General features: G+C 37.7%; 2 protein-coding genes across 3 annotated transcripts; both read left to right on the top strand.

The window, feature by feature from the left end:
- Window positions 1–442: 442 nt before the first annotated feature.
- LOC122055705 (mitogen-activated protein kinase kinase kinase 1-like) lies at window positions 443–6,556 on the top strand. The gene is made up of 9 exons (XM_042617258.1): window positions 443–2,030; window positions 2,528–2,612; window positions 2,743–2,805; window positions 3,122–3,279; window positions 3,819–3,894; window positions 3,991–4,050; window positions 5,200–5,307; window positions 5,770–6,018; window positions 6,140–6,556. Exons 1-8 carry the CDS (start codon window positions 703–705, stop codon window positions 5,974–5,976), a joined length of 2,085 nt encoding a protein of 694 aa, XP_042473192.1. The 5' UTR covers window positions 443–702; the 3' UTR covers window positions 5,977–6,018; window positions 6,140–6,556.
- Window positions 6,557–7,539: 983 nt separating this feature from the next.
- On the top strand, window positions 7,540–17,636 carry LOC122055704 (uroporphyrinogen-III synthase, chloroplastic-like). Of its 2 annotated transcripts, none has more exons than XM_042617257.1 (10): window positions 7,540–8,092; window positions 9,571–9,658; window positions 10,858–10,924; window positions 11,826–11,944; window positions 12,051–12,143; window positions 12,687–12,742; window positions 14,307–14,392; window positions 14,730–14,864; window positions 15,409–15,460; window positions 15,912–17,636. In XM_042617257.1, the coding sequence occupies exons 1-10, from the start codon at window positions 7,919–7,921 to the stop codon at window positions 15,918–15,920; spliced, it is 879 nt and encodes a 292-aa protein (XP_042473191.1). In that variant the 5' UTR covers window positions 7,540–7,918; the 3' UTR covers window positions 15,921–17,636. The 2 variants fall into 2 exon arrangements, with proteins under 2 accessions (XP_042473191.1, XP_042473190.1); XM_042617256.1 differs by lacking the exon at window positions 15,912–17,636 and adding an exon at window positions 15,563–15,822.
- The last annotated feature ends 7,320 nt before the right edge of the window (window positions 17,637–24,956 follow it).

Raw genomic sequence — 24,956 nt, 5'->3', positions numbered from 1 at the left:
AAATTTGGTGCGTGAACTTTCGCATTCATACGTCCAACCCAGATCCAGCTCGTAATCGCTCCTGTCATCTCCTTCGAATTTGACAGTTGACAAAGGTTGAGTCTTTCGCCGAGTCGCCAATTGCCATTGCGAAAATCATGGAGCTTTATCCCTGGATCCACGGTTTAACGCGCAGATATTTTGGTGGGAGACAACTTTATCGGCGCTTCCAAAGCAAAGGGTTTGCCTTTGATTTGTTACTGTGCTGCTCTTTTACCGTTCACGGAACGGAGGCGGAGTAGGGTGGACCATTTGGCGTCCGTCAAGTCCAATGGCTGCTTCCGTGACGGCACAGAACTAGGAAGATCCAATCGAGGAACGGCGATTGAGCTGATGGATCCGACCGCCAAGATCGAGTCTTGTCGGCCGCGTTTTGTTTTGTTTTTTTCCTAGCTCTTTCCTCCCTCTCTCGTCTCACGTTCGTTTTTGTTTCTAATCCTCATTCGCAAAGCAAACCACTTGCGGAATCCTCATGTGTTTCACTCGCCGGAATCCCTCCGGTTTTTGATCGACTTTGGTTTTTCTTCTCTTGATTCTGCTTGTTTGTTTGCAAAAGATTGCTTTTTTGCGGAACCCTGGCAGGGAGAGCTCCTAAAGCTCGCGTCTTTGGGCGATTGCTTTTGTTCTATTTCCGTTTGATGGGTGTGGCGCCGCGACCGATCTATGTTTTTGTTCAACAATAGGAAAGATTCCTCCCGCTCGGGGCGGGGCAAGATGGAGTCCAAGCAGCAGCAGCAGCAGGGGAGGCCGCGGCTGGAGCGGCGAAACGCGGTCAAGAAAGTGGAGCATGAGGCGGCGGAGGTATCGTGGTCCTCTTTTGCCTCCGCCCCGTCGGAAGAGACTCACAATCTCCGCGGCACGCGATCTTTGGATATCTTGCCGTCGGGGTACGCGCACCAAACCAGCTTCCGGATCGGCGGCAGCATCGAGGGCGAGGTCCATATGTTATGCCGCAGCCTTGGCCTCGACGGACCAGATGGGTTTGGAATTTCTATTGCCGACTGGGAGAGGCACAAGGTGAGGTCGTCCTCCGACATCCTTCCGAGGTCAAGGCTTCTCCAGATGGACAGTTCGACGCATACAGATCTCACCTTTCCGTCTGAAGACCTCAACTCGGCATCTGACTCAGTTCCTTCTGAGCCTATTTCAGCATCCGGAGAAGAACAAATTCACCAGACGGATCCCACAGAGAAAGATGTACAGCTTCGGCCAGATGATTTTGGCGTTTCTATTGCCGACTGGGAGAGGCACGAGGTGAGGTCGTCCTCCGACATCCGTCCGAGTTCAAGGCCTCTCCAGATGGACAGTTCAGCACAGAGAGATCCCATCTTTCCGTTTGAAGATCTTACCTCGGCATCTGACTCAGTTCCTTCTGAGCCTATTTCAGCACCTGGAGAAGAACAAGTTCACCAGATGGATCCCGCAGAGAAAGATGTACGGCTTCCTTATGTTCAAACAGCTGGAGCTACAGTTTGTGACCCCGAACCTGCAAAGTCTCCTATGACTCCCGTTGTTGGTGGAGATAGAGGAATCAGAGGAGTTAGGCCTCCGGCTCTTTCTTCTCCAAGGCCAAGGCTCGACAACAATCCACCCCCAATTCTTAAACCACCACCATCAATGAACCGCCCAGTCATCGATCATGAAAGCTCGACTTGGGACATTGTTAGGTCGTTTGCACAAGAGGAAAGTGATCTTGATGCAGACAGGTGGAAGCCTGAGGATTTGGAGAACAACGAGGATGAGGAGATTCATGTGGCAGATGAAGTCAGTGAGGAGGAGTTGCGGGAGATATGGTTCGGAGAAACGTCTGAAGATTTCACAGGGACTTCTTCTTACTCAACAATGAATGATGATGACTCATGCAGTACAACTACTGAGACAATGCTGACCATATCGCCAAATGGGAAGTTAAGAAGAAAGATAAAGTCCTGGACACGTGGTGTTCTCCTGGGAAATGGTTCCTTCGGCATGGTGTATGAAGGGATGAGCGAGTAAGTATCAGAATCTCTGCAACTCCTTGTGTATATATGACTTAGATCCTTGATGCTTTAATTCTTTTACTGCATGATTATGATGACTTCCAGTTGGATATAGGTTCATTAAGTAAGTTGATAATTGTGAAGAAAGCCTCTCTATCTATTGCATTTGATTATGATTATTTTAACAGAATTCTTTCCTTTCTTGATTTTTGTTAGAAATTTCCACACAGTTCTTCCTTTTTGTAAGTTGTGCTCTATCTTACATATTGATCAACTTAGAATTTAACCCAATAGTTTACTCACCAATATGTCTATGATTACTGTCGTGTCTAAGTGGTTACGACTACTTTCATGCCTCCTCAAGCATGTCTTAGTTGTTTAATTTGAATTATCATGAGTGCCATCTTGTTTGAATCATGTGTATTAACCCTTTGCTTATTTTCTATGAATTAGCCATGTGCTTAGGTTCTTTTACTCAAGCCAAGTTTTTTTTCTTTTTCCACATACAGAGAGGGCTTTTTTTTCGCTGTTAAAGAAGTGTCCTTGCTTGACCAAGGAGCCAATGCCCAGCAATGTATTTTTCAACTTGAGCAGGTGAGTGGATGTTAGTTGGAATCGAGCTTTGTTTCCTTTTCTGCATTAATCTGTTCATAGCGGTGTTGAATGTAAGTGAAAGTTTAGCTAACACTTCTTTTCTGTGTTATCATTTTGATTTATCTTCCAGGAGATTGCACTTTTGAGCCAGTTCGAACATGAAAATATAGTTCAGTATTATGGCACAGACAAGGTATCCTGTTTCTCCAATCCTTCTCTTTTACTTTCTCAATTCTCATGATCTTCTCTTCTGATTGATACTTTGCATTAATAGACTAGTCAATGAACAGATTCATCAACAAAAAAGTTTCTTTGCTGAAAACTTTTTTTTTTATCATGATTCTCATTCCTTTTACTTTGCCTTAATTATGAGAAGTATAATATTGCTGTAAGAAAATTTTACAAGTTTATCTAGTAGTGAGATCTTTCACGTTCTATCTCGATGCCTCTCATTGAATTTGAAACTAATTGTGTGCATTCTATAATTATTTAATACATGTATTTTATAGGAAGACACAAAATTATTTATCTTCCTGGAACTCGTGACACAAGGCTCTCTTGCATCCTTATATCAAAAGTATTCCCTGCAAGATTCCCAAGTTTCAGCATACACCAGACAGATTCTAAATGGCTTAAAGTACCTTCACGATCGGAATGTTGTGCACAGGTGATGCAACTTGTTTTTGTTTGTTTTTTGGTTCCCGTAACATATAATGCTGAAGTTATGAAATCTGTATTCCATGATAGTGTTTCTTGTGCAATGCCCTAAGATTGAACGATGAGGTTTAAATAAGCTATATTCTGGAATAGTGTTTGTGGTTCAAACATATAAAGTTTAAAGTTGATATTAGATGTATGCATATCCAAGGAAGTGTCACCTTTCCCAATCCCTTTTTGGTGGAATGCTACACCCCAACTTCCATGATTTTAACTTCTTACCTGCAGTTATGCCAATCCTCCAGAAATTGCTTGAAATTAAGGACCGACATCAAACCGTGTTTGTGACTTTGTTCCAACTATTTGAGGTTGGTTATATAATCTGAGATATTGCGATGGCAAGATTTTAGTAGTGTGCCATCACTTGGATAATGACGTAAATGTTAATATGGGTCCAAATATGATTTAGTGACATTTTCTTTACTTCTTCCAAGTGTTATTATGTTTATTAGTTGGTAAAAGGTTTTATTAAGACTAACTCTTTTTCAGAGATATTAAATGTGCAAACATATTGGTTCATGCAAATGGCTCTGTGAAACTCACTGATTTTGGATTGGCAAAGGAGGTCGGTAGCAACATGTACATTTTTTTTTTCAATACATGTTCCATTTGGGTAATGCCATTATTTTTATACATAATACTGCTTTGTGAACATTTACAGATGACCAAAATCAGTATGCTGAAGTCTTGCAAAGGCAGTATATATTGGATGGCTCCTGAGGTTAGTTGCATGTACATTTTTATGAGAGTATACAAATTGACTTTTCATGAGTTACAAGTTTGATGCAACTAATTATATTGGGCAGTGGAAGTTTTTTTCTTTTGCAAAAAGTGTTTGTAGCATGCATAACAAACACCACAGTAAAGAGTATGTACTCGTATGGTTGTTTTACTGGAAGTTCATATCAGTAAAACTAAATCCAAATAAAGAATGAATGACTGGAATAGAGAGAAGATTTTAGTTTTGTTTAATGGTCGAGGCTATTGTAATGTTTGAAAGTAGCCAATAAAAGAAGTTATATTATAACTGATAAAATAAGAAACTACAATGTCAAAGCAATTAGATAAAGCTCTATGATAAAATGAGGGGAAAAAGAACAGCTTAACATGGTTCAGATACATTTGAAGATGGCAATAGATTATATAGCTAGTGATTACAGTGGGAAGTGTACTGAATAGTGGAATGTTTAAAAAATACTAGTAGGTGAATAATTTTAACATTACTACTGATGATATTCTCAGGGATAAGAGTCATATAGCCGAGCTCAAATAGTCAGGATAAAAACAGTTTGAAAATAATGATAATTTTAGGCTTGGACCTAGGGGAAAGAGTAGCTTTCATCTGAGATGTTAACTAAGATTGTTCATTCTCTCTTGATATTCACGTGATCTTTTCTCTCTCTCGCTTTGACTTCTTTCCATTTAATAGAGTTAAATGGACTTGAAATTGCCTAATTAAGATACCGAAAGTGAGTCATTTCTATGCTCCTTGTAAGCAAGTTCCAACAGTTCAAAAATTACCCTTTGAAGTTGCTCGACTATTCAAGGCAGTATATTGAACAGAACTAAACCGGATTATCACACAGGATCTATCTCGGCCACACAGTACTGAGCCATGGTAATTGACAGAGTCATTTGATATGCAGTTCACACTACTTCAAAGAAAATGCCACATTCTGACATTTATATGTTCAGTTCGAATCTGGCTATTTATTGTGAAATTTGGACTTTAACCTGCCAAAATCTAAACTTGCCTGCAAGCTTAAATTCCAATCCATTTTTCTGCAAAACCTTGCAAACCAATTAGTGAAGTCACTGGTGCCGCAGATATGATATTGGGCTTGACATCTTCTTATTTTCAACTTTCCAGGTTGTTAATCCCAGAAGGTCATATGGACCTGCTGCAGATATATGGAGCCTCGGATGCACCGTTTTGGAGATGCTTACTCATCAGATACCATATCCTAACCTGGAGTGGGTAAGTAATTCGTGTCACGATTATGTAAATACTATTCTCCTTTTAAAATGCTTTAGATCAAACCACTTTGCTAGTAGTTTGGTGACATTTTTCTTCACCTTCTTCTAGTTATCCAATAGCCTAGTTTCTCTAATGGGGTATGTGATTCATAGGAATAGCTACTCTATTCCTATAAATTCTCACCCAATAAACATTTCTGTGTGTTTGGTTTCGAAAAAAGAACTTGAAAGACCAGAATTCTTATGTTTGGTTCATAGATGTATTCTTACACTTCATCAAATTCACCGGCGGGTTTACGTAAACCTGATTACAAACTTGTCTTCAAATTCAACTAAAATCTGGTTATCTTTGTCTTCAGTTTGCAGTTTAAGCTTTTTCAGCAATGTTCATTGTTGTTTTCTCTCTTTCAGCTTTTTTTTGTTCCGCTGAACTTTAATACGAATAAATTCCTCTACATTGCAGGCACAAGCTTTGTTTAGAATTGGCCGTGGCGAACCACCTACAATTCCAATATCCTTGTCTAAAAATGCCCGTGATTTCATTAGCTTGTGCGTGAAAGTGAACCCCGAGGATCGTCCCACAGCTTCTCAACTGTTGAACCACCCATTCGTCATGAGATCTAGAGTTTCTCCGGGATCTAACTCTTCTTCCTTCAATAACGAGCGATGACAATTCTCACACATGCCAATACGAGACTTTTAAAGCATCTAGGTGAGGTTCTCTTGGTTCATTCAGAAGTTTAGAAATCTTATTCCTATTTTTACATTTCAACTCTGTACTTCTCACATATTCTTCAGAAATCTTATCTGATCATATGATTCTTCACTGTCAGAATCTTAAACAGTGCTACAAGTTGGCGAGTCAACACAATCAGGTTGCGCAGTTGATCTCTCGTTTACTCGAAAGTTGATCCATGAGGAAAGGGCCCATGGAATTTGGCCGCACAGGAAGATCGATAATTCGATATGCATTCCTATCGCACAAGGTGAATGCATGAACTTTGTGTTCTTGGCTTGAGCAAGTATTATGAGGTCGTATTTAGTTGAGACAGGAGTGTTCTAATGTGGCCCTCGTCAAGGTGGTGTTTGGTGTAAAAGTGTTCAGTGTGCTTTTCTTTTTTCAAGTTCAACTTGTTGGTAAATTAGGTTTCTTTTTTCTTTTTAACAATTAGGTTGAAATTAACTTATTTGATGCCTTTGGAGCTTGTACAAATGATATTTAATTATTTAAAAAAAAAACTTTGCCATAACTCTTGTGGTCTTGATTAGAGCCATCAATTTAGATCCGTCTTGTTAAAAAAATTAAGTTAATTAAGTTAAAATTTTATCAATCAATTTAAAGGTGAGTCTAAATAGATCAATTTGTGTAAGTTGTGGATCTAAACGAGTTAACATGTGATGGACTTGAGTTGACTTGTAAGTTAAAAAATAAATAAAATTGAATTATGGATTTATGATGATATATATATTTTTTAATAAAAATTATAAAATGTTTGTGCCAATCAATTTTATTAGGGATCTTTTTAAAAATATTTATTTATGAAATATCAAATTTAACGAATTATAATAATAATAATAATTATTATTATTTTTGGGTGGCCTAATTCATTTTGGGTTGGATTTGATTGGACTGAAAATTTCTCAATCCATTATGATGGATTTTTAATGGATCGAGTTGGTATGTTTGGCCGCTTTAGTTTTGATATCCTTAGTAGAAAGGATTGTGTACTTAATGGATAGGGTTGTGTACTTAGTTGGAAAGTCAAGACTGAGGGAGAGAGATTTATAAAATTAATTACATAAAACTCCATCCCTCACTACATATTTTGGAATTAAGATCCTCTGTCCTTAAAATGATATGTCCTTATGTCTTTTCATCGATCAGACGGTTATGATAACCTCGTGATGTGCACTGTATCTTTGAGATATGATTTAATCCATCCGATCGGCGAGGGGACATAAGGACACATCATTTTGGGGACAAAGGATCTCAACTCCATATTTTATGCCTTTTTTTTTTTTTTTCCAGATGAGATTCTTTATCCTGAAAAAATCGTGTCCTCATATCTCAGCGTCGATCGGATGAACTAAATCATATCTTAAGAATACAGTATATATCATGAAAATATCATAATCATCCAATCGACGTTGGGACACAGTATGTTCGGGAGAGAGAATCTCAAAGATTCTCTCTTTTTTTATATATACTTTTTTGTTCAAGTAAACGTGGTCTCGAGCATCATGGTGAGGTAGAAATGAGGAAGTATGTGAAAGGAGGAAGAGCTCGAGCATGCATTAAGATGTGTCCGTGTCACATTTTTTTTTAAAATTTTTTTAAATGCAATTTTTTCTCATCGCCTCATTCTTTTTTTGTTCCCTTTTATTTTCGTAAAATCAAATTTTCCTCGTCATTCTCCTCCTCGCCGACGATTCTAGGTTTTCCAGCCCTCCCTCACCGCGACGGGCTCTCTCTCGCGGCTCCCTCCCGAGAATCTGGGGTTTCCAGCCCTCTCTCGCCGCGCGCTGATAAAAAGGAAGATTGTGCTGAAATTGGAGAGAGCGCGGTGATACGGTTAGATAGGGTTGCGGTTAGAGAGGATTCCAGACTCGCCATGGCCTCGATCTTCCCCTTCTCTCCCCCTGCCATTGTCGCTCCCCGTTCCCCAGTTCCAATGGGGAGACCCTCTTTTAGACTCCACGTTTCTTCCTCGTCTCCGTCTCTTTCGAAGCCTGAGGTCGTCGTCACCAGAGAACGAGGCAAGAATGCGAAGCTCATGAGCGCTCTGGTAGTCTTCTTGCCTCATTGTGCCGGACTGTTCACCGGCCGTTGTTCTTTTGTTCCGTTTGCAATTCTCATGAAATTAAACTTAAGATCGGATCTTCATGCACTTTAATTGCGTTAGTTCTGTAATTAATTTGGAATCTTCTTTTATGTTACCACGTGGAGATGAGACTGATTGACCTGATAGTTTGTTCTTGTGGCTGCTCCTGATTTCCTAAATTCTCCATAGAGTAGTATACATGGTGGATGCTTTATTGCAAAGTTGTTGAACTAAATATCCATTTACTGTAATTTTAGACCTTTACGATAAAGCTCTGCTGCCTTACAGAAAAGAGTAGAGTGCTCGTTGTTTCCACAAGAAACTAAGCTAAAAGGGTAGTTCTTCTGTTCACATTACTGTTGCTGTATTGATCAGATTTTTATTAGTTTTTAAATAAGCATGTCAATTAAATGAATTAGTAATTTATTCTTGTTGTCATTGCTACCATTTCTTTTTAACTGTGTCATAATATGTCGTTTATATATTACAATTTCCTAACATGCACTTTCTCATGCACATTTCTATTCCCTTGGAATGTTTTCAAAAAGCTAAATTTTAGTTGTTCTACTTCTGTGTATGCATCACCCATTTTTACATGTAGTTCCTAGTATTCTTTTTTAATATTTAACCTCCCACCTTATTTGTTGATTACCCCTTAGCCAAAGTACATGCTGAATTGTGGTTGGATCATGTAATTGTATATATTAACACAGTTAGCTTAGGATTCCCCATGCTGAACTAATCTAGTGTATTCACTACCCGCCCCGCATAAGGCTAGCCTGGAAGCTTTCCTAATTAATTATGTGTGAGTTTGAGCCTATTGTTGACTAGATAGTGTAGATTTTAAAAATGTCTGCATGGATTCAAGATAAATCCCAAGTTAAATGGGTCACATTACATAGGATCAATTTTCCTATCATAGGAAGCCCTTCATTGGATTGCCACACCAAGCCTAATATTAGGTTTATTTTACCATTTATTATCATTCTGTCACCCAATAAAACAATAAAAAAAGATAAAATTTATTTAAATATAGATGATGATATAATAGGAGATAGAGCTCAATGGCGTAAAAGGATTCATACAGCCGACCCCACCTAGTGGGAAAAGTCTTGGTTGTTGTTATTGTATTATCATTCTTTCACCCAAGAATTGTCTAATTTAACATGGTAGGCTTTAACCTTTTCTCAAACTATTTAATGCCATATTCATTGAAATTCACTCAGTAAGTTCAAATACCAATAATGCTAGCCAACAATTATTCTTGTGGGAACAACCCCTTTTCACACATTTATGTGGACTTGAATCATCTAATTAGATCCTACTCCCTCTCCTTGCACAATAGCTGGATACTATTTCTAAATTTTGTCAACTTATTTTTGCAAATAAATAAATAAACAAACATGTGGTGCATAATTTCCCATCTTTATGTTCTGTTGTAGGCGAAACATGACATTCGGTGTTTAGAGGTTCCTCTTATTGAGCATACCGAAGGACCTGATGTGGGTAAACTTCCGTCCTTGTTATGTGGTGAGTTTTGAGTTTATTAATTCGTTCTTCTATTTTGTTAAATGTGAATACTTGGTCTGGCTTTATCACCTGTACTTGTCTCCCTTTTAGCTAAAATGTGAGGTAAGCCATCTGAGGAACCTTGAAAATATGCAAGAATTACCTATCAACCTGTGGAAGCTTGTTATAGTTGATATTATTTTATTGTTTTTGTTATTTAGAAACCAAAATTCATAGTCCCTAAACACTAAAATAAGCAACTGTGCATCCACCTTTATGTTGTTCTTTTATATTGTGTATGCAAACATATTTTTTAAAGACTTGTAACATGAGTGATTGAGTTATACACATGATTCAGATGAAACCACTTGCCTACATCTAATCCCAGAATATAGTTTTTTTTTTCCTTTTGATGCATGGAAAATGGTTGATCTGACTTCTCCATGGCATACAAGCATTCTAAGTTGTACAAACTAAAGAGAGATTATTTATTGTGTAAATTAACATTGGAAGTTATTTTCTGTTACAATTAAGTTATTCTTGTATGTAGAAACATGCATTCTACCTATAGGTGGTCGTATTATAAGGTTTGCTATATCCAAATTTTGCCATGCCGAAACATGTGTGCTGAAATGTATGTCTGGCAGTGAGAAAAGGATAAGTGGTATGGCAACTTGAAGGAGATTGTTTGTGTTCTCATAAGGTAATATAGAATGCACAATAATGAACGATATTTCATCTGGGTATTGCTAGAAGGGTTTTGAGCAGTCATTGACTGTGCAACAAAAGTAGATCTTTATTGCTAGAAGGGTTTTGAGTAGTCATTGACTGTGCAACAAAAGTAACTCTTAGTCGATTCAAACCAGGAAAAATTAGTATTTGAATCTGATGCTGTCATAGGGTTTTTTGGTTTCTTCAATACATTTCCAAAATTGATCTAGCACATATTAGAAGGAAAAATATTACCTTAAAAAAATTTATGAAGCAATTGAACATGTATCTAAGAAATTAAAATGTATTGATCTTACTGGATCTGTAAGTACAACTTCTAATTATTTGCTTGGTTTTGTATATTGTAATTATAATATTTTGAATTAGTTTGTTTATGAGACGGAAAGCTTTTCAAAACTTTTCTTACAGCTCAACATAATTTCTCACGGATCTTTGTACCATTTAGGGGGCATAACTTTTCACAAGATCCATAATCCTATTTTTTTCAGAATCTGAATTTGATTGGATCGTCACAACTTCCCCTGAAGCTGCAGCAGTGTTCCTTGAAGCTTGGAAGTATGAATTATAAAGTGGTGATGTGCACCCTTTTTCATAATGATTTGTGATTCCTTTTAAATTATTTCAAAAGATCTATACCTTCTGTGAATTCTATGGTGGTGTTACATTGTTTCTTGATTTTTTATTCTTAATAATGGATTTAAGACATAATATCAGGTTTCAAGGTTTTCTTATAATATTTTTAAATCCAAGAACATGCAATATACTCAAAATCAAAATTTGGGCCTTTCTTTTAATTCTTTCGAAGTACTTCCAAGTTAGACACTAAAACATGCAAGCTTCAATTTTCTTTTCATGTAATTGTGATATTTGAATACACTATGTCAATTTGTCTTGATTCATTATATGTATTCACCTTCTTCTTTGTTTGCTTTTACATTGTTTTTCCCCTAAAATGTTCTTTGTTTTTCCTGCAATCTTTTAAATTGCAGCCTGTGATTTTGTATCCATGTGTTGTGCATTTCACGTGAAATCTCATTTTTGTTGGTTTTGGAAAAAATTGAGACGGAAATTTTCAACGGAATGTTACTTATTTTTCTATATGTTTCTCTATGCCATCTCAATCTCCTAGCAAAAAAATTCTTCAAAAGTGAAATTTTATGAAATTGTGCTATGACCTTCCATGCTTTAGAGATAAAAGCACTGGGTGGTCAGGAAATAGTAATTAAAGTATTGATATCATGGAGGCGAAAATGCTAAGATGGTTGTGTAATAGTAATATGAAAGATAAAAAAAATACTATTAGGTAGTGATTAGGTGTAGCTCCAAGAACTTTCTAGTTAAACGAGTTGAATTGATTGGAGTGGAAAGCTAATTATTAACTTGAAATAATAAAATTCTTATCTAACATGCAAGTGTGGTTTGATTGGATTACTCATGAAAGTTTCAACAACATCAGGGCTGCTGGAACTCCCAAAGCACGCATTGGTGTTGTTGGAGCTGGTACAGCAAGTGTTTTTCAGGACGTGCTGCAGTCATCTGAGCAGCCTCTTGAGATTGCTTTCTGTCCCTCGAAAGGTATTAAATGTTGCTGCCAGATAGCAAATGCTATCTTATTACCATAAGAGTTCCTTTGCATATTACTTCATTGCATGAGTAAATCAACACTATATTTTTCCTCCAGCGACTGGAAAAGTGTTAGCTTCTGAGTTGCCAAAATATGGTGAGAACAGTAAAGTTTTGTATCCTGCATCTGTAAAAGCTGGCAATGAAATTGGTTAGTAACATTTCCTGGTTGTTTATTTATTTTACTTTCTGAACAAAAAAGCATCATGTCACAAAATAGTGCACTATTTAACATTAGTGATAGATCCTGATTCAATTTATGAGTTTCTGTTGAACCAACTGTTTTTGGTAGCTCCTCAGGTTCTCATCCTACACCCTACACCCTACACCCTACACCCTACACCCTACACATTCTAAGCTATCCTATTCTGCCTTGCTTGAGGCAGCACACCACTTCTGTTTTTCTTTGTAACTTTGCTCACTGGAACTATAATTTTGTTTTAAATCTTTTTTTTTTCCTTAAAATCATTGACTCTGCAGGATGAATGATACAGAAATTGGACAACAATAATCACTACATGGTAGCTGATGAGAGGAAATTGTTTAGTATACATGTGTTATTTCTATTGGTTTTTTTTTGACTTGATTGTGCATGAAGTGTATATAATTTAACACACCTATATTATAGGGGCTGGTTATTTGTTTATCTCCAGTTTGATTATTAATTTTCAGTATACTGATATCATTCATTTAGAGGAAGGATTGTCAGCTCGGGGATTTGATGTTGTAAGGCTGAATACCTATAATACTGTAAGATTCTTAATCTTTCTTTCTAAGCACTACTTGAAGTCTTTTTCTTTGATCACTTCTAAGAATTGGACATGAGTGCTAACTATCTATACATATGTATACTTGTTTGTCAAACTTCCAACTTTTCTTTCTATATTCTAATATCAGCATTCAAGTTTGATAACTAGCTCATGTACCAGGAATAAAGCTATATCTTCCTAATTGTATGACATAGAAAGATTAGTAATTACTTATTTTTTTATTGAGGTATGCATGTCTAGGGATCACATGAGTATTGAGATAGGCAAATTCAAGGCAGCTCCTTGTGAAAATAAGTCGCTGGTGAAGCTTTTAGGACATTGAGAAAAATTGAAGACCTAAAACAGACTTGGGAAAAAAAAGTATTGATAGCAATCAGCTACTTTTGAACTGTGCTAACTCGTACCAAAAAAAACTAAGTGCTCTTGGATAAGAACCATTGTGGAAGCTACCAAATAGGTAGCTGAACACATGTTGCTAATATCTCAATAACTGAGATACTAACAATTATGGCCGATAGCGAAGTGATTTGCATGCTTATTAAATTAAGTTTTGTTTATGAAAAAAAGAAGATACCATGTTATCCATCCTGGTAAAAGGTTTTAACAAGTTAATCTTTCATGTCATTCATTTCTTTGGGTACTAATTGCACAGACTAGAAATCCTGGGTACTTTTATCATTGTACAACATTTAGTTTGCATTTTCCAATGCAAGCACTTGTGTGTGTGTGTGTGTGCGTGCGCGATATTTATCCTTCTTGTTTTAGTTTTGTGTTCTATTTGTCTCCTTTGCCCATGCATATAGATAGATTAATAGAATCCAGGTTTAAAGTTGGTACTGTTAATGCATTCATTTGTGGTTTTTTCTGTTGCGGAGTCCTGTTCTATTTATCCTGACCTTAGCACTAGCACGATGTGTTAGTAGACCTAAATTTCCAGCAAGATCTTCCACTTGTCTTTGAAGTGCATGAATTACTTTGCCCTGTGTGGCTTCCTAACTCCCTATATCTCATTTGTCATGAGGAGTGAGATATATTAACAAAGGATGTTCTACTGGACTATTAGATACAATGTTTTAGAACAAAGATGAGTAGAGGATGGATGAAGTGATATAGGGGTGTATAATGAGTTCTTTATTGTAGGAAGCTGATGGGTTCCATTAGAATAGTATATCACTTGACTGCCTTATGCTAGCTCCCTGCTCATTTTTTTAGATAATGCGACTACATTAAGGGCCCTGGTTACCCCCAGCTTAACTAGGTGACTTCTTTTTAAAAGTATCTTAGGGTTAAATGGATTGGAAGTTGTGCCTCGGAACTAGTAGTTGGCTGACCTAGAATTATACAACTTGGTAATCTATAATTTGGAAGTTGGCACTAAAAGATGTTTTATGGAAAAACATAGAGGGGCCATTCTTATCCTTCCTTCAACTTCCTTTGCTCTCATCCTATTATTAACTTGTATTCTTATTACATCTTACTACATTTCACTATAATTTACCCTGTTTCTGGTTATAAGATCAATTTTGCGCATGACTTCCTGTCAGCTAGCTGTTGAACGTGTGGAGAAAAAGACTTTGGAACTTGCTCTTTCTTCTCCAGTTGTAGCTGTGGCTTCCCCTTCTGCAGTCCGGTATAAACAAATGCCTATTTGTGTCATTTTTTCTTTCATGTTTGTTGCATTGTTGTTTGCTCTTTTTATATTTTTTTTGGAGGCAAGGAGACAAGAATGGAACAACATTCCTATATTTTACTTCTGTAAAACAATAGTTTCTGGCTCTTTACTGGTGTATTTGAAGCTAGGAAAGATAGCAACTTTATACCTACCTTCTTGATATTTATCATTGTAGAAATCGTTTTGCTCTGTGCGGCGCTTCAATTTGTTTCGCCCTTCTCCCTGAAATGGCATGTTCTTTTGCCGGCTTTTAATTTTAAAGATAATTGATTAATTCATTTACCAATGTCAACAGTGCATGGGTTAATCTTATCCCAAAAGCAGAGAATTGGGACAATTCAGTTGCTTGTATTGGCGAGACAACTGGTTTAGCTGCCAAAAAACTAGGTTTGAAGAATGTATACTATCCAAAAAATCCAGGTCTTGAAGGGTATTCTCCCCATTCTCTCCCTCATTTTTAGCTTGCAGTAAAATTTGTATCGCCTCAAGTAAATAGTTCCTTCTTTTCATCCGTATCATTATTTGTATATCGATACGATCACTCGGCTAGCTGCGACATTAGTTTTCTATTTGATATTTTGGATGCCTTGTTTTCTTGCTGTATATTATTTAGATCTGCAGTCGCATATGACATTTTAAAGAAAGTGGATAACCATTCGTCAATACAAGACATCAGAGAAGAAATAAACATCAAATACATACAAAAATTTTGGAAATCGAGACACCATGATCAAGATAATTTTGTTATTGTCAATCATTAACTTATCTTGAATTCTTGCAAGCATAGACATGGTAGTCAAGGTAACGTGTGCTTCTGCACGTGTCAAGAAGTACCAGCTCAGTATCAATGTAATTAATACAGAGAGAACTCGGACAGGGAAACAATTTTAAGTCCCCATGCACTTTTAATCGCATGTAAACACTCGTGTTCTTTAAAAGCTAATATTTTCAAAAAACAACTTTGGTCTTGACAGGTGGGTTGACAGCATACTAGAAGCTTTGAGAGTTCACGGTGAAGGCCAACAGGTTCATATATTTCTAAGATCCTTTTTAGAATATTTCTTTCTGAGACCTTTCTCTGATGGCAAGAACCATGCATTATTTTTTTTTTGTAAATTTTGTTATCAGGCACTGTTTTACTGAGAAGGAAACAATCATGGAACCAAGAAGTTTTTTTTCTGGTCATTTATTGGCTATGCAGATTGACAGATCTTTAATTAAATGTTGTAGAGTGTTTGAACGAATTAACTAAGTATTCTATCTGAATCCTAGCTAAGAAATATATCGACTAAATGCCAATTCTTTCTGTACATAACTCTGAAACACGCAGAGTAAGATAAATTAAGGTGGTTAGAGTTCAATGCAACAAAATGATTGTTTGTCTTCGAGACATGTTGTTCCTACTTAGAAGTTGTTGCAAGCTGATTTATAAATCAATTTGGATTATTAAGTCATAAAATTATATTTTGTACATCAGAAAGGGTGAACCGACCAATTGTAATGTTCCAAGTTGTCAAAAGTTTCTACGCCAAGTGTGGGTTTCTGTCGCAAGCACAGAAGGTGTTCAACTAAATGCCTGCAAGAGATATTGTTGCCTGGGCTGTGATGCTGAAGGCCTATGCTAATGGAGGGGACTACTGGAGTGAAATGATGCACCTATTTGTAGAGATGTTGTGCGAAGCCATTACACCAAATTCTGACACAATGCTGAGCCTACACCTGATCTGGGTGAGCAGCTCCAAGCATTTGCAGTTAAGTGGGCATTGGATTCTGATGCTTTTGTTGGGAGTTCCTTGGTCAGTGTCTATTCTAGAAATCGGAGCCGTGGTCTTCGACAGAATTCCTCAGACAGATGTAGTCTGCTAACTGTTTGATATTGGGGTATGGAAGAGCTGGGATAGCAGAGGGCCTCATATCTTTGTACTCCGAAATGTGCTCGAAGGAATTGATGCCGAATCAATCTACATTTGTAGGACTGCTCAGCGGATGTGCACATTCTGGTTTGATTGTCTTGTCAAAGCAGTTTCATGCTCAAGTAATTGTGCGGGGATTCGGTTTCGATGAGGTTGTCCAAGTGATCCTCGTTGATATGTATGCAAAGTGTGGTGACATTGAATCTGGTCGCACTGTCTTTGATATGTCTATGGTTAAACGGAATGTTACTATTTGGAACTCACTAATTTGCGGCTACGGAAAGCATGGGCGCAGTCTGGAGGCCCTGGGAGTTCCTGATCACACTACTTTCACCTGTCTCCTATTAGCTTGCAGACACTCGGGGTTGGCAGATGATGGACGGAGATTGTCTTGCTCGATGCGGAAGCGATATGGAGTACCATCCAGAGAGGAGCACTATAGTTGCATGGTGGATCTCTTCAGGCGAGCGGGAATTGTGAAGGAAGCCTATGAACTTATAATTAGATCAGCATGCAAATTGGGACCTTCTGTATGGGGTGCTCTACTTGGCGCCTGTAAACTGTTTTTGATTTCATGGAATCTGCCTCTGTCCATCCTGATCACATTACTTTCACCTGTCTCCTATTAGCTTGCAGCTACTCAGGGTTGGCAGACGATGGACGGAGATTGTTTTGCTCGATGCAGGAGTGTTATGGGGTACCATCCAGAGAGGAGCACTATAGTTGCATGGTGGATCTCTTCAGGCGAGCTGGAATGGTGAAGGAAGCTTATGAACTTATAATTAGATCAGCATGCAAATTGGGACCTTCTGCATGTGGTGTTCTACTTGGCGCCTGTAAACTCCATGGAGATTCAACTATCTGAGAAATTGTCGCACAGAAGCTCTTTGATCTAGAGCCAGAGTGCTGGGATCATATGTTGTATTGTGTAACATCTACTCTGCAGGGAAGCAGTGGCAGACGAATGACGTCAGAGAGTTAATGGATGATTGGAATATATCGAAAGATACCGGTCACAGTTGGATCGAAGTTGGTGGAATGGTGCACAGATTCAGAGCAGGCAGTGGAAGCTTGGATTACACGACTGTTTGAATGAAGTATATTTGGTTTGTAGAGACTCGACTTGCATGCTTTTGCCTGTGATACATACAGAGAGAGTTACATTATGCAATCCATTTCTTCGAATCCATAAGAATCAAGCTTTCGAGATTGTGGTAACTGAAGCTAGCTTTTAACATGTTGCCAGAGCTACATTTTGCAATCCATTTCTTCGAAACCATAAGTATCAAGCTTTCGAGATTGTGGTAACTGAAGCTAGCTTGTAACATGTTGTCAGAGCTTTGTCGAGACTGAATCATAGTTTGCACTCGTATACTTCATACCTTGGGAGAGATAGGTGTGAGCTCCCTTCCTTATCCAATTTCTTTTCGTCTTTCTAATTAAGTGTTTCTCGAATCGTGTTTTCTATTAGGCTTAGCGTTTTCATATGTTGGTTTTTAGATCTTATTGGTTGGGTTTCTTCTCTTAACTCCGGGGTGCAAGAGGCTCGATTCTAGTATCTCTTCTAGGTCAATGCGAATGGATTTTTTTTCTCTTCAATTATATGCCTTATCGTAAATATTTCAGACAAGATGGTGCATAAACGATTGATGAATGGTCATCCGTGGATGGAATCATGTTATCTAACTAGATAACGGTAGATTGGGGAGACAGCTGAGTGCAAAGAGTAACCTTGTTCGCTTGTTTTTGTCCACTTGGATTGTGCAACGAAGGTTAGTTTAGCAATCACAATACGTTTGTCTCTAGCGTCTTTGTCAACTTGTCTTAGGGTTAGCACGGAGGAGACAAATCACGGATGGTTACTAGTCTTTAGAATAGTGATTAGCACATAAGAGAATTATTTATCTCGATTTTGTCAAGATTCGAATTTTAGATCTCATGATGATAACATTTAGATCCATCCGAGGGGACAATATGAAAGCGAGTGGAGGTGTGATAGGTATTATTAGGGATGATAGTTTTACCCGAACCCGATGGAGGATTCGACATCCGACCCGAATGGAGGAGGGTATGGAGGGATTATCAATACCCGATATTCGATCCGAATACCCGATTAAATAATATATATATATATTAAAGAAAATTTTCTTTTTCAGTTGATATTAATAGGATTATATAGACGTTTAATCTATTTTTTTAATTATATATATTTTTTAATAGGATGTTAATTTTAATATGTTTTTGTTGAATGATAATAGCTTGATAGAAAGAAGAAAAATTACACGTATAGAATATATCCGGTCTTTTAATGGGTATGAATATACCCATTAGATATCTTATACCCGATAAATATAAATATGAAAAATATAGAATTCAATCCGAATTCGACTCATTGTCCTCCCTAGGTATTATGGATATTGGCTGAATTACAAACATGTGGCTTGAAAGGTTCAAACATGTTGACAGAGTAATGTTGACAATGCTGATAAAAAAAAAAAAAAAAAATTCTAGATAGATATACTTCGCTATAAAATCAATTTTACACAAATATTTAATGATCCAAAAGTCACGAGATAATACCTCATGTCCTTTTCCTCTCAATTTTTTGACCAATCAGCTGGCCAAAAATGTAAATCGTCTGTTTCTTTAGCTCAAAAAGATGTTCTGTCTCAAATATTATTAGTGCGAACTGTTGCAAATATCTAGGCTTACAATTATTCTCTTGGTGTCATATCAAGGTGAGGTACTTTCTGTTGAGACCTTGACGTCCGTTAGAAGAGGGGGGAGGGTGAATAGCATCCCATCCAAATTGATCGTTTCCTATAATGTTAGTTCACAGCGGAAATACAAAAACAAATACTAACAAGAGAAAGCAAACCTAACACGTTGATTTAACGTGGTTCGGAGATAAAGCTCCTACTCCACGGCTGTCCGTAAGGTGGACGATCCCGATCCGTCGGTGGATGATTCCCCAGAAGACCTCCGACTAGCTCAAGCTCCTTGTCTGTGGAGAAACTTCACCACAAACACTTGAATACAAGCACACCGATCACACGAAAGTTTGGGAGACTCTAATAGGCTTTAACCAAGTCTATTTCGTCAACCATGCCCAAGCACCTCGAGCTCTATTAAATAGAGCTCGAGAGGAAAACACTAAGCTGATTTCCCGCTACCAGTCGACTGGTGTATGCACCAGTCGACTGGTCCTTTAAGTGAAGCAGACCGTTACCCAACGTTCAGCTACCAGTCGACTGGTACAATGTACCAGTCGACTGCTACAGTGTACTAGTCGACTGCTACAGTAACCAGTCTACTTCTACAGTACTAGTACAGTGTCACAACAGTACTGCTACAGTAAATCCTAAAACATATAAAATTTTGCCCTGAGTACAATCACTCAGCACTCGTCCTTGCCCAACCAACCTAGACCTAGCCTTCTAGCCTCCTCCATCAGACTCGCGTCCCTCGGATGTCTCCCCATCCTTCACGTCTTGCCTTCTAGAGCTTCCTTCGGCCTTGTCCATATTGTCGGGTCTTCCTTTGCCAAGAGGCTCCTCACCTCCGGGACTTCATCGATTGTCAAGTCACACTTGGACTTACGTTGCCAAGACTACATGCTTGGACTTACACCGCCAAGACTCATTCTTGGACTTTTCTCATTTGCCAAGATCATACTTGGACTTTACTTGTTGTACCTGTATCCTGCACACTCACAATGCATATCAAATACAACAATAAACCTAACTTAAATCTTTTCCCAAACATCAACACCTAGGGCACCTAGATTGCTCCAACACTTTCTTCACACCCTGTCCATGATATACTTAATTTCCTTCTTCACTAAAAGACCTTAGGGCATTTACAGTGTCTACCTGGCAAACGGGAAGGAGTGTCTACCTGGCAAACGGGAAGGAGCTCCCTCCCATAATGGGATTAAATGAAGAAGCACCTCTATGATTATCGAGCTGTTTCTTCAAATTTTTATTTTTTTATGTTAAAATATATTTTTTAATATTTATGAAAAAAAAAAAAACAACATCAAGAACAATGGTTAGTTTTAGACGTTTAACAATGACTAATTTTTAACAGTTGTTCATCAAATTTTAATTTAAAAAAATCTATAAATACATCTTCAATCTTATTTTTTTTATTCATCTTATCATTCTCTTCATTATCTTCTTCTTATTTCTTCTTTTCATTCCCTATTTGTATTCGAGATAGTTAAAAATTTCAGTACTTATTTTACAAATCTTTTAAATTCTTCAAATACGTAAGAAAATACATTTTCTTAAAATACTTACATTCCTCGAAATGTCTAATATCCTCATTTTTTTTTCTCTCAAACACAATACCTTCCAAAGTTTCAAAACATTTTATATGTTCGACACTATCTTTCAAATTTCTTAAATTTCCAAAATTCTCAAAATTTTATAACGAATCCAAGTAACACTGCTCCAGCTCCATTTGATATGTATCCACCGCAAGATTTATTTTCACCTACTCAACTATTATTCATACTTTGGAATGAATCAAGAAGGACTACTATTGATCCATCTATCAGCGACAAAAAATCTTTGACGCCATCATTTGTTCTAGCAACTCAATGACCACCACACTCATCACAAGAAGAGTGTGAAGTTGAATATAAGAAAGATGATTCGAAACGAAGATTTTGGTCCCTCGATGAAGACGTGATCCTTGCAAAGTCATGGATAACTATCAGTACTGATGCAGTCATTGATAATGACCAGGAGCATCAAGTTTTTTGGAAACGTATAGTTTATTACTACAACAAGCATCGACTCACTAAATCTATGACGAGAAGCTATCAGTGGCTAAAATCGCATTACTATAGGTTTGCATCGATAGTAAATGAATTTTCTACAACCTATAATAATTTTTATATTCGTCATCAAAGTGTTTGGAATGATGAGAATGTATTGGAGAATGCACTGAATATATGGAAAGCCAACAACAATAACAAAGACTTCAAGTATATGTATGTGTGGAGGGTTCTTAGAGAGTATGAGAAATATGTTCCACAATCAGTTGCTCATTACTCTAGCAAGAAGACAAGAACATCTGAATCAGGAGGAAACACTTCAACATCAAATCCAGATACGAATATTAGTGTGGATGATTTTGAAGTCTGCATTCGCTCTATAGGGCAAAAGACAGAGAAGAGGAAGGGTAAATCCAAAGTGGGCGACACAATGGAACAAAACATCAATAAAGAATGACAAGATATTAAAGAATATTAAATCCATAAAATGACTTTACTAGAAGTCGATATATTTCATAAGGATTATGAAATTCTTATGAATGATACTAGTGAGATAACACTAGGACAATTGTTGAAAAAATATATTTAAATTTATTTTTATATATTATTATAATGTATATGTTTTTATTTGATGTACTATAATATTTATATATATTTTTTAATTATTAATATTATTTCATGTTAGCAATTTATGGATTTAAATTTTATAAAAATTTAATTATATATAATGTGAAATATGAAGAAAAGATGAGAAATATATGTAATTATGAAAAGTGTGGAACCCATGAAGGAGTTGTTGAGAGGTTTTTTTTTTTTTATAATGGAGAGATATATGAGATTTTTTTTACTTTTGACGTGGTACGGATTTGACAACGAATGAGCTCTCTAAGCAGACGGGATCCTCTGGTCTGCACTTTACGGACCAGAGGATGGACCACATAGGCTGTGTTGGGTTCAATCGAAGTCCCACATTAGAAAGATTTGGTAAAAATTATGGGGTTAAAAGGATGCATGATATCTCCATTGGCATGAGACATTTTATGGAGAGCCCAAGAGCAAAGCCATGAGGGTCTAGACCCAAAGTGGGAAATATCATGTCTTGTGGAGATATGTGAATATCCTTTGGGCACAATATTGATTAATTTGGATGGACCCCATCTACTAAATAGATGAAATCTATTCAAATCAACTAATGAATGTAATGGTCCATCTTCTAGATCGTAAAATACGATCCAAAAAATCCACTCTCTTTTTACGATCCAAAGGATCCACTCTCTTTTCTAAGAGCTCCGACTATTATGGATACTCTTAAATGCAAACAAGCACAAGTCATTGCCCTCACTCTAATTATCTGGAATAAGGAGTGTCCTCTTCGATGCCACATCATCTCATTCTTTCATATTCCATAATGTTAAATTACCCAATTTATTGATAAATAGCATAGCTTAACATCAGCAGAATTGTTTCTTCTATTTAAATTTCTTGGGGCATAAACATATATAACAATAATTTTATGCTGCACATTAAAGATCTGTCTCCTACAAGAAAGAAAACAGTTAGTGAACGAAAGAGGATGGACAATTATTCATTGGATAAAAGTTGCAAAATATTTTCCTCCGACTATTTCCATGGAGGCAAGGAAAGAGGGAGAAAAATTTAAAACATCTCAAAATTTTATTTGTTAAAAACATTAAAAAAAAAACACGAATAGAAAATAGATTAAAAAATAATGATGTTTTTTAGATCAGATTTGAGATTTCTGTCCAACTCAGATGAAAGCAATATTAAGAAAAACTAGAAAAAGTCTTCCTTTTCTCATCTTCTTTTTGCCAAAGAAAATGAAGTGAAAGTGCCACTGGAGAAATATTTCTATCAATTATTTTTGGATGTTTATTTCCTTCCTAGTGTCCATCCCTCATTGGAAACATTCCCTAAGTGAGTGGATATCACTCAACTCCAAAGGCTAATCTATTAAATCGTACTTACAAAGCATATCTTAATGCTTCTCCGAGTTTGCAGATGTATTTTTCATGCATTACCTGTTCTCTCAGACGGTACGATGATTAAGATATAAGATATTATTATATAAAATTTTAGGATTAAAATTCAACGTGTTTGAACATGTCTCTTTTCATGCCTTATCACCTGCACTAATGGCTAGTAGCTATATGTGATTTACCTTCTTGTATTGACGATAAATTGATGAGGACACTGGGTGTGTAAACCACCTTTTGTCATATTTTTCATGCAATACCTTACTTTTTATGTTGTGTTACATAAGAAGGGCACAACTCACCTCACCCACAAAAACAGAAAAAAAAACAGTTATAGCTTACCAGTATAAAGAGAACATTTAAAAATAAGGAAGGGTACAGATTCTCTTAGATACTAAAGAAATTTGACACTTATAAGCCTGTACTTAAAGAAACTCTACAATTATAAGCACCACTTGTAAATGTTTAGAACAAATAACTGTGTAGATAATCAGGGGTTAACCAAAATTCATCTGACTTTCTTTGTAAAATTTTTTTCCCAATGCAGCATACAATCTCCGCGGCACATGATCTATGTGTTGGGATTTTTAATTCAATTCCCTTTAGTCCCACATTGCTAAGCTAAAGAAGCTTAGAAGCCTTTATATATGGAAGGTTTCCATGCTAGCTTAGTCAAGTTAAGGAGGACCTACATGCATGCGCGGGCTAAGCCCAAATCAGGTGGTTTCTGTTGGAACCGCAATGTTGTTTTGGTGTGATCAACAAGTTAAGGTAGGTCCTGCTTGTTTTAACCTTGTGTCTAAGTGTGCGGGAGCTTAGGAACACAGGTAATCGAGCGGAAGACGCAGCTAGCGAGAAGGACGGCAGTCCGAGGGACGAGGTGCTGCGGAAGAGTACACCGGTAGACGAGAAGGAAGCGTGCGGTGGTTCCGAGGGACGAAAGCCGGGGCGGAAGATTGCTCGGGGAGCAAGAGACGCAGCTAGCGAGAAGGACGGCACGCGATGCGTCCGAGGGACGAAGACTGCGGATGAGTACACCAGCGGACGAGAAGGAAACACGCAGCGATTCCGAGGGACGAGAAGCCGGAGGGAAGCTCGCTCGAGAAGACCGGAAGTTGGGTTCGGGTGAGCCCTTTTCCGGATGGCAGAGATCACCCAAGCGAGCGGATCCGGAGGAGAAGAACCGGACCGAGGAGGGACTGAACCAGAAAAGAGGTCCCGGACGAAAAAGTCAACGCTGTTGACTTTGGGCTCCGGGGCGCCCGGAACCCTTCCGGGCGCCCGTACCCTGATTTTGACCAGGATCGCGATTTACGCGATTTGAACGTTGGGGGATAAAGTTTTATCCCCCAAGGCGCCCGGAATCCTTCCAGGCGCCCCGACCAAGGTTATAAATATAGCCTTGGTCCAGAAGCTTTTCATCAACTCAGTAATTAGCATTCCAAACACTTGTGCGCTCACTGTTCTAGTTTAACTTCTGTTTTTGTGCTTTCACCGGTGTAAGAGGCTTCTCCGCCCGAAGGAGTTTTTAGTGCGATCACTTTCCTTGGATTAACAACATCCCCGGTTGTAACCAAGTCAAACACGGTGCCTCGTTTCTTTCTTGTATTTCTGCTTAGCTAATTTTATACAAGTGTTAATTTAAGAGTTCGAGAATGGTTGCTTTTGTTTTTTTTTACAGGACTATTCAACCCCCCCTTCTAGCCGGCCCAACGGTCCTACAAGTGGTATCAGAGCCGAGGCGCTTCAGGAGGACTAACCGCCGAACGAAGCAACGCGATGGCCGGACCAAGCATCCACCCACCGAAATATGAAGGGGACTTCGCTACCTG

Source organism: Zingiber officinale, chromosome 3B, assembly GCF_018446385.1.
Source record: "Zingiber officinale cultivar Zhangliang chromosome 3B, Zo_v1.1, whole genome shotgun sequence".
In the NCBI taxonomy this organism is placed as follows: Eukaryota; Viridiplantae; Streptophyta; class Magnoliopsida; order Zingiberales; family Zingiberaceae; genus Zingiber; species Zingiber officinale.
Note: the sequence above shows the minus strand (reverse complement) of the source record. Positions and strands in the feature narration are given on the sequence as shown.

Bases quoted from the DNA above. Each gene is read 5' to 3' on its own strand.
- LOC122055705 (XM_042617258.1), top strand. From the start codon at position 703: ATGTTTTTGTTCAACAATAGGAAAGATTCCTCCCGCTCGGGGCGGGGC. The intron at 2,031-2,527 runs GTAAGTATCAGA...TTCCACATACAG, and splicing joins GTGTATGAAGGGATGAGCGA to AGAGGGCTTTTTTTTCGCTG. The intron at 2,806-3,121 runs GTATCCTGTTTC...TGTATTTTATAG, and splicing joins AGTATTATGGCACAGACAAG to GAAGACACAAAATTATTTAT.
- LOC122055704 (XM_042617256.1), top strand. From the start codon at position 7,919: ATGGCCTCGATCTTCCCCTTCTCTCCCCCTGCCATTGTCGCTCCCCGT. The intron at 8,093-9,570 runs GTAGTCTTCTTG...GTTCTGTTGTAG, and splicing joins CGAAGCTCATGAGCGCTCTG to GCGAAACATGACATTCGGTG. The intron at 9,659-10,857 runs GTGAGTTTTGAG...TATTTTTTTCAG, and splicing joins ACTTCCGTCCTTGTTATGTG to AATCTGAATTTGATTGGATC.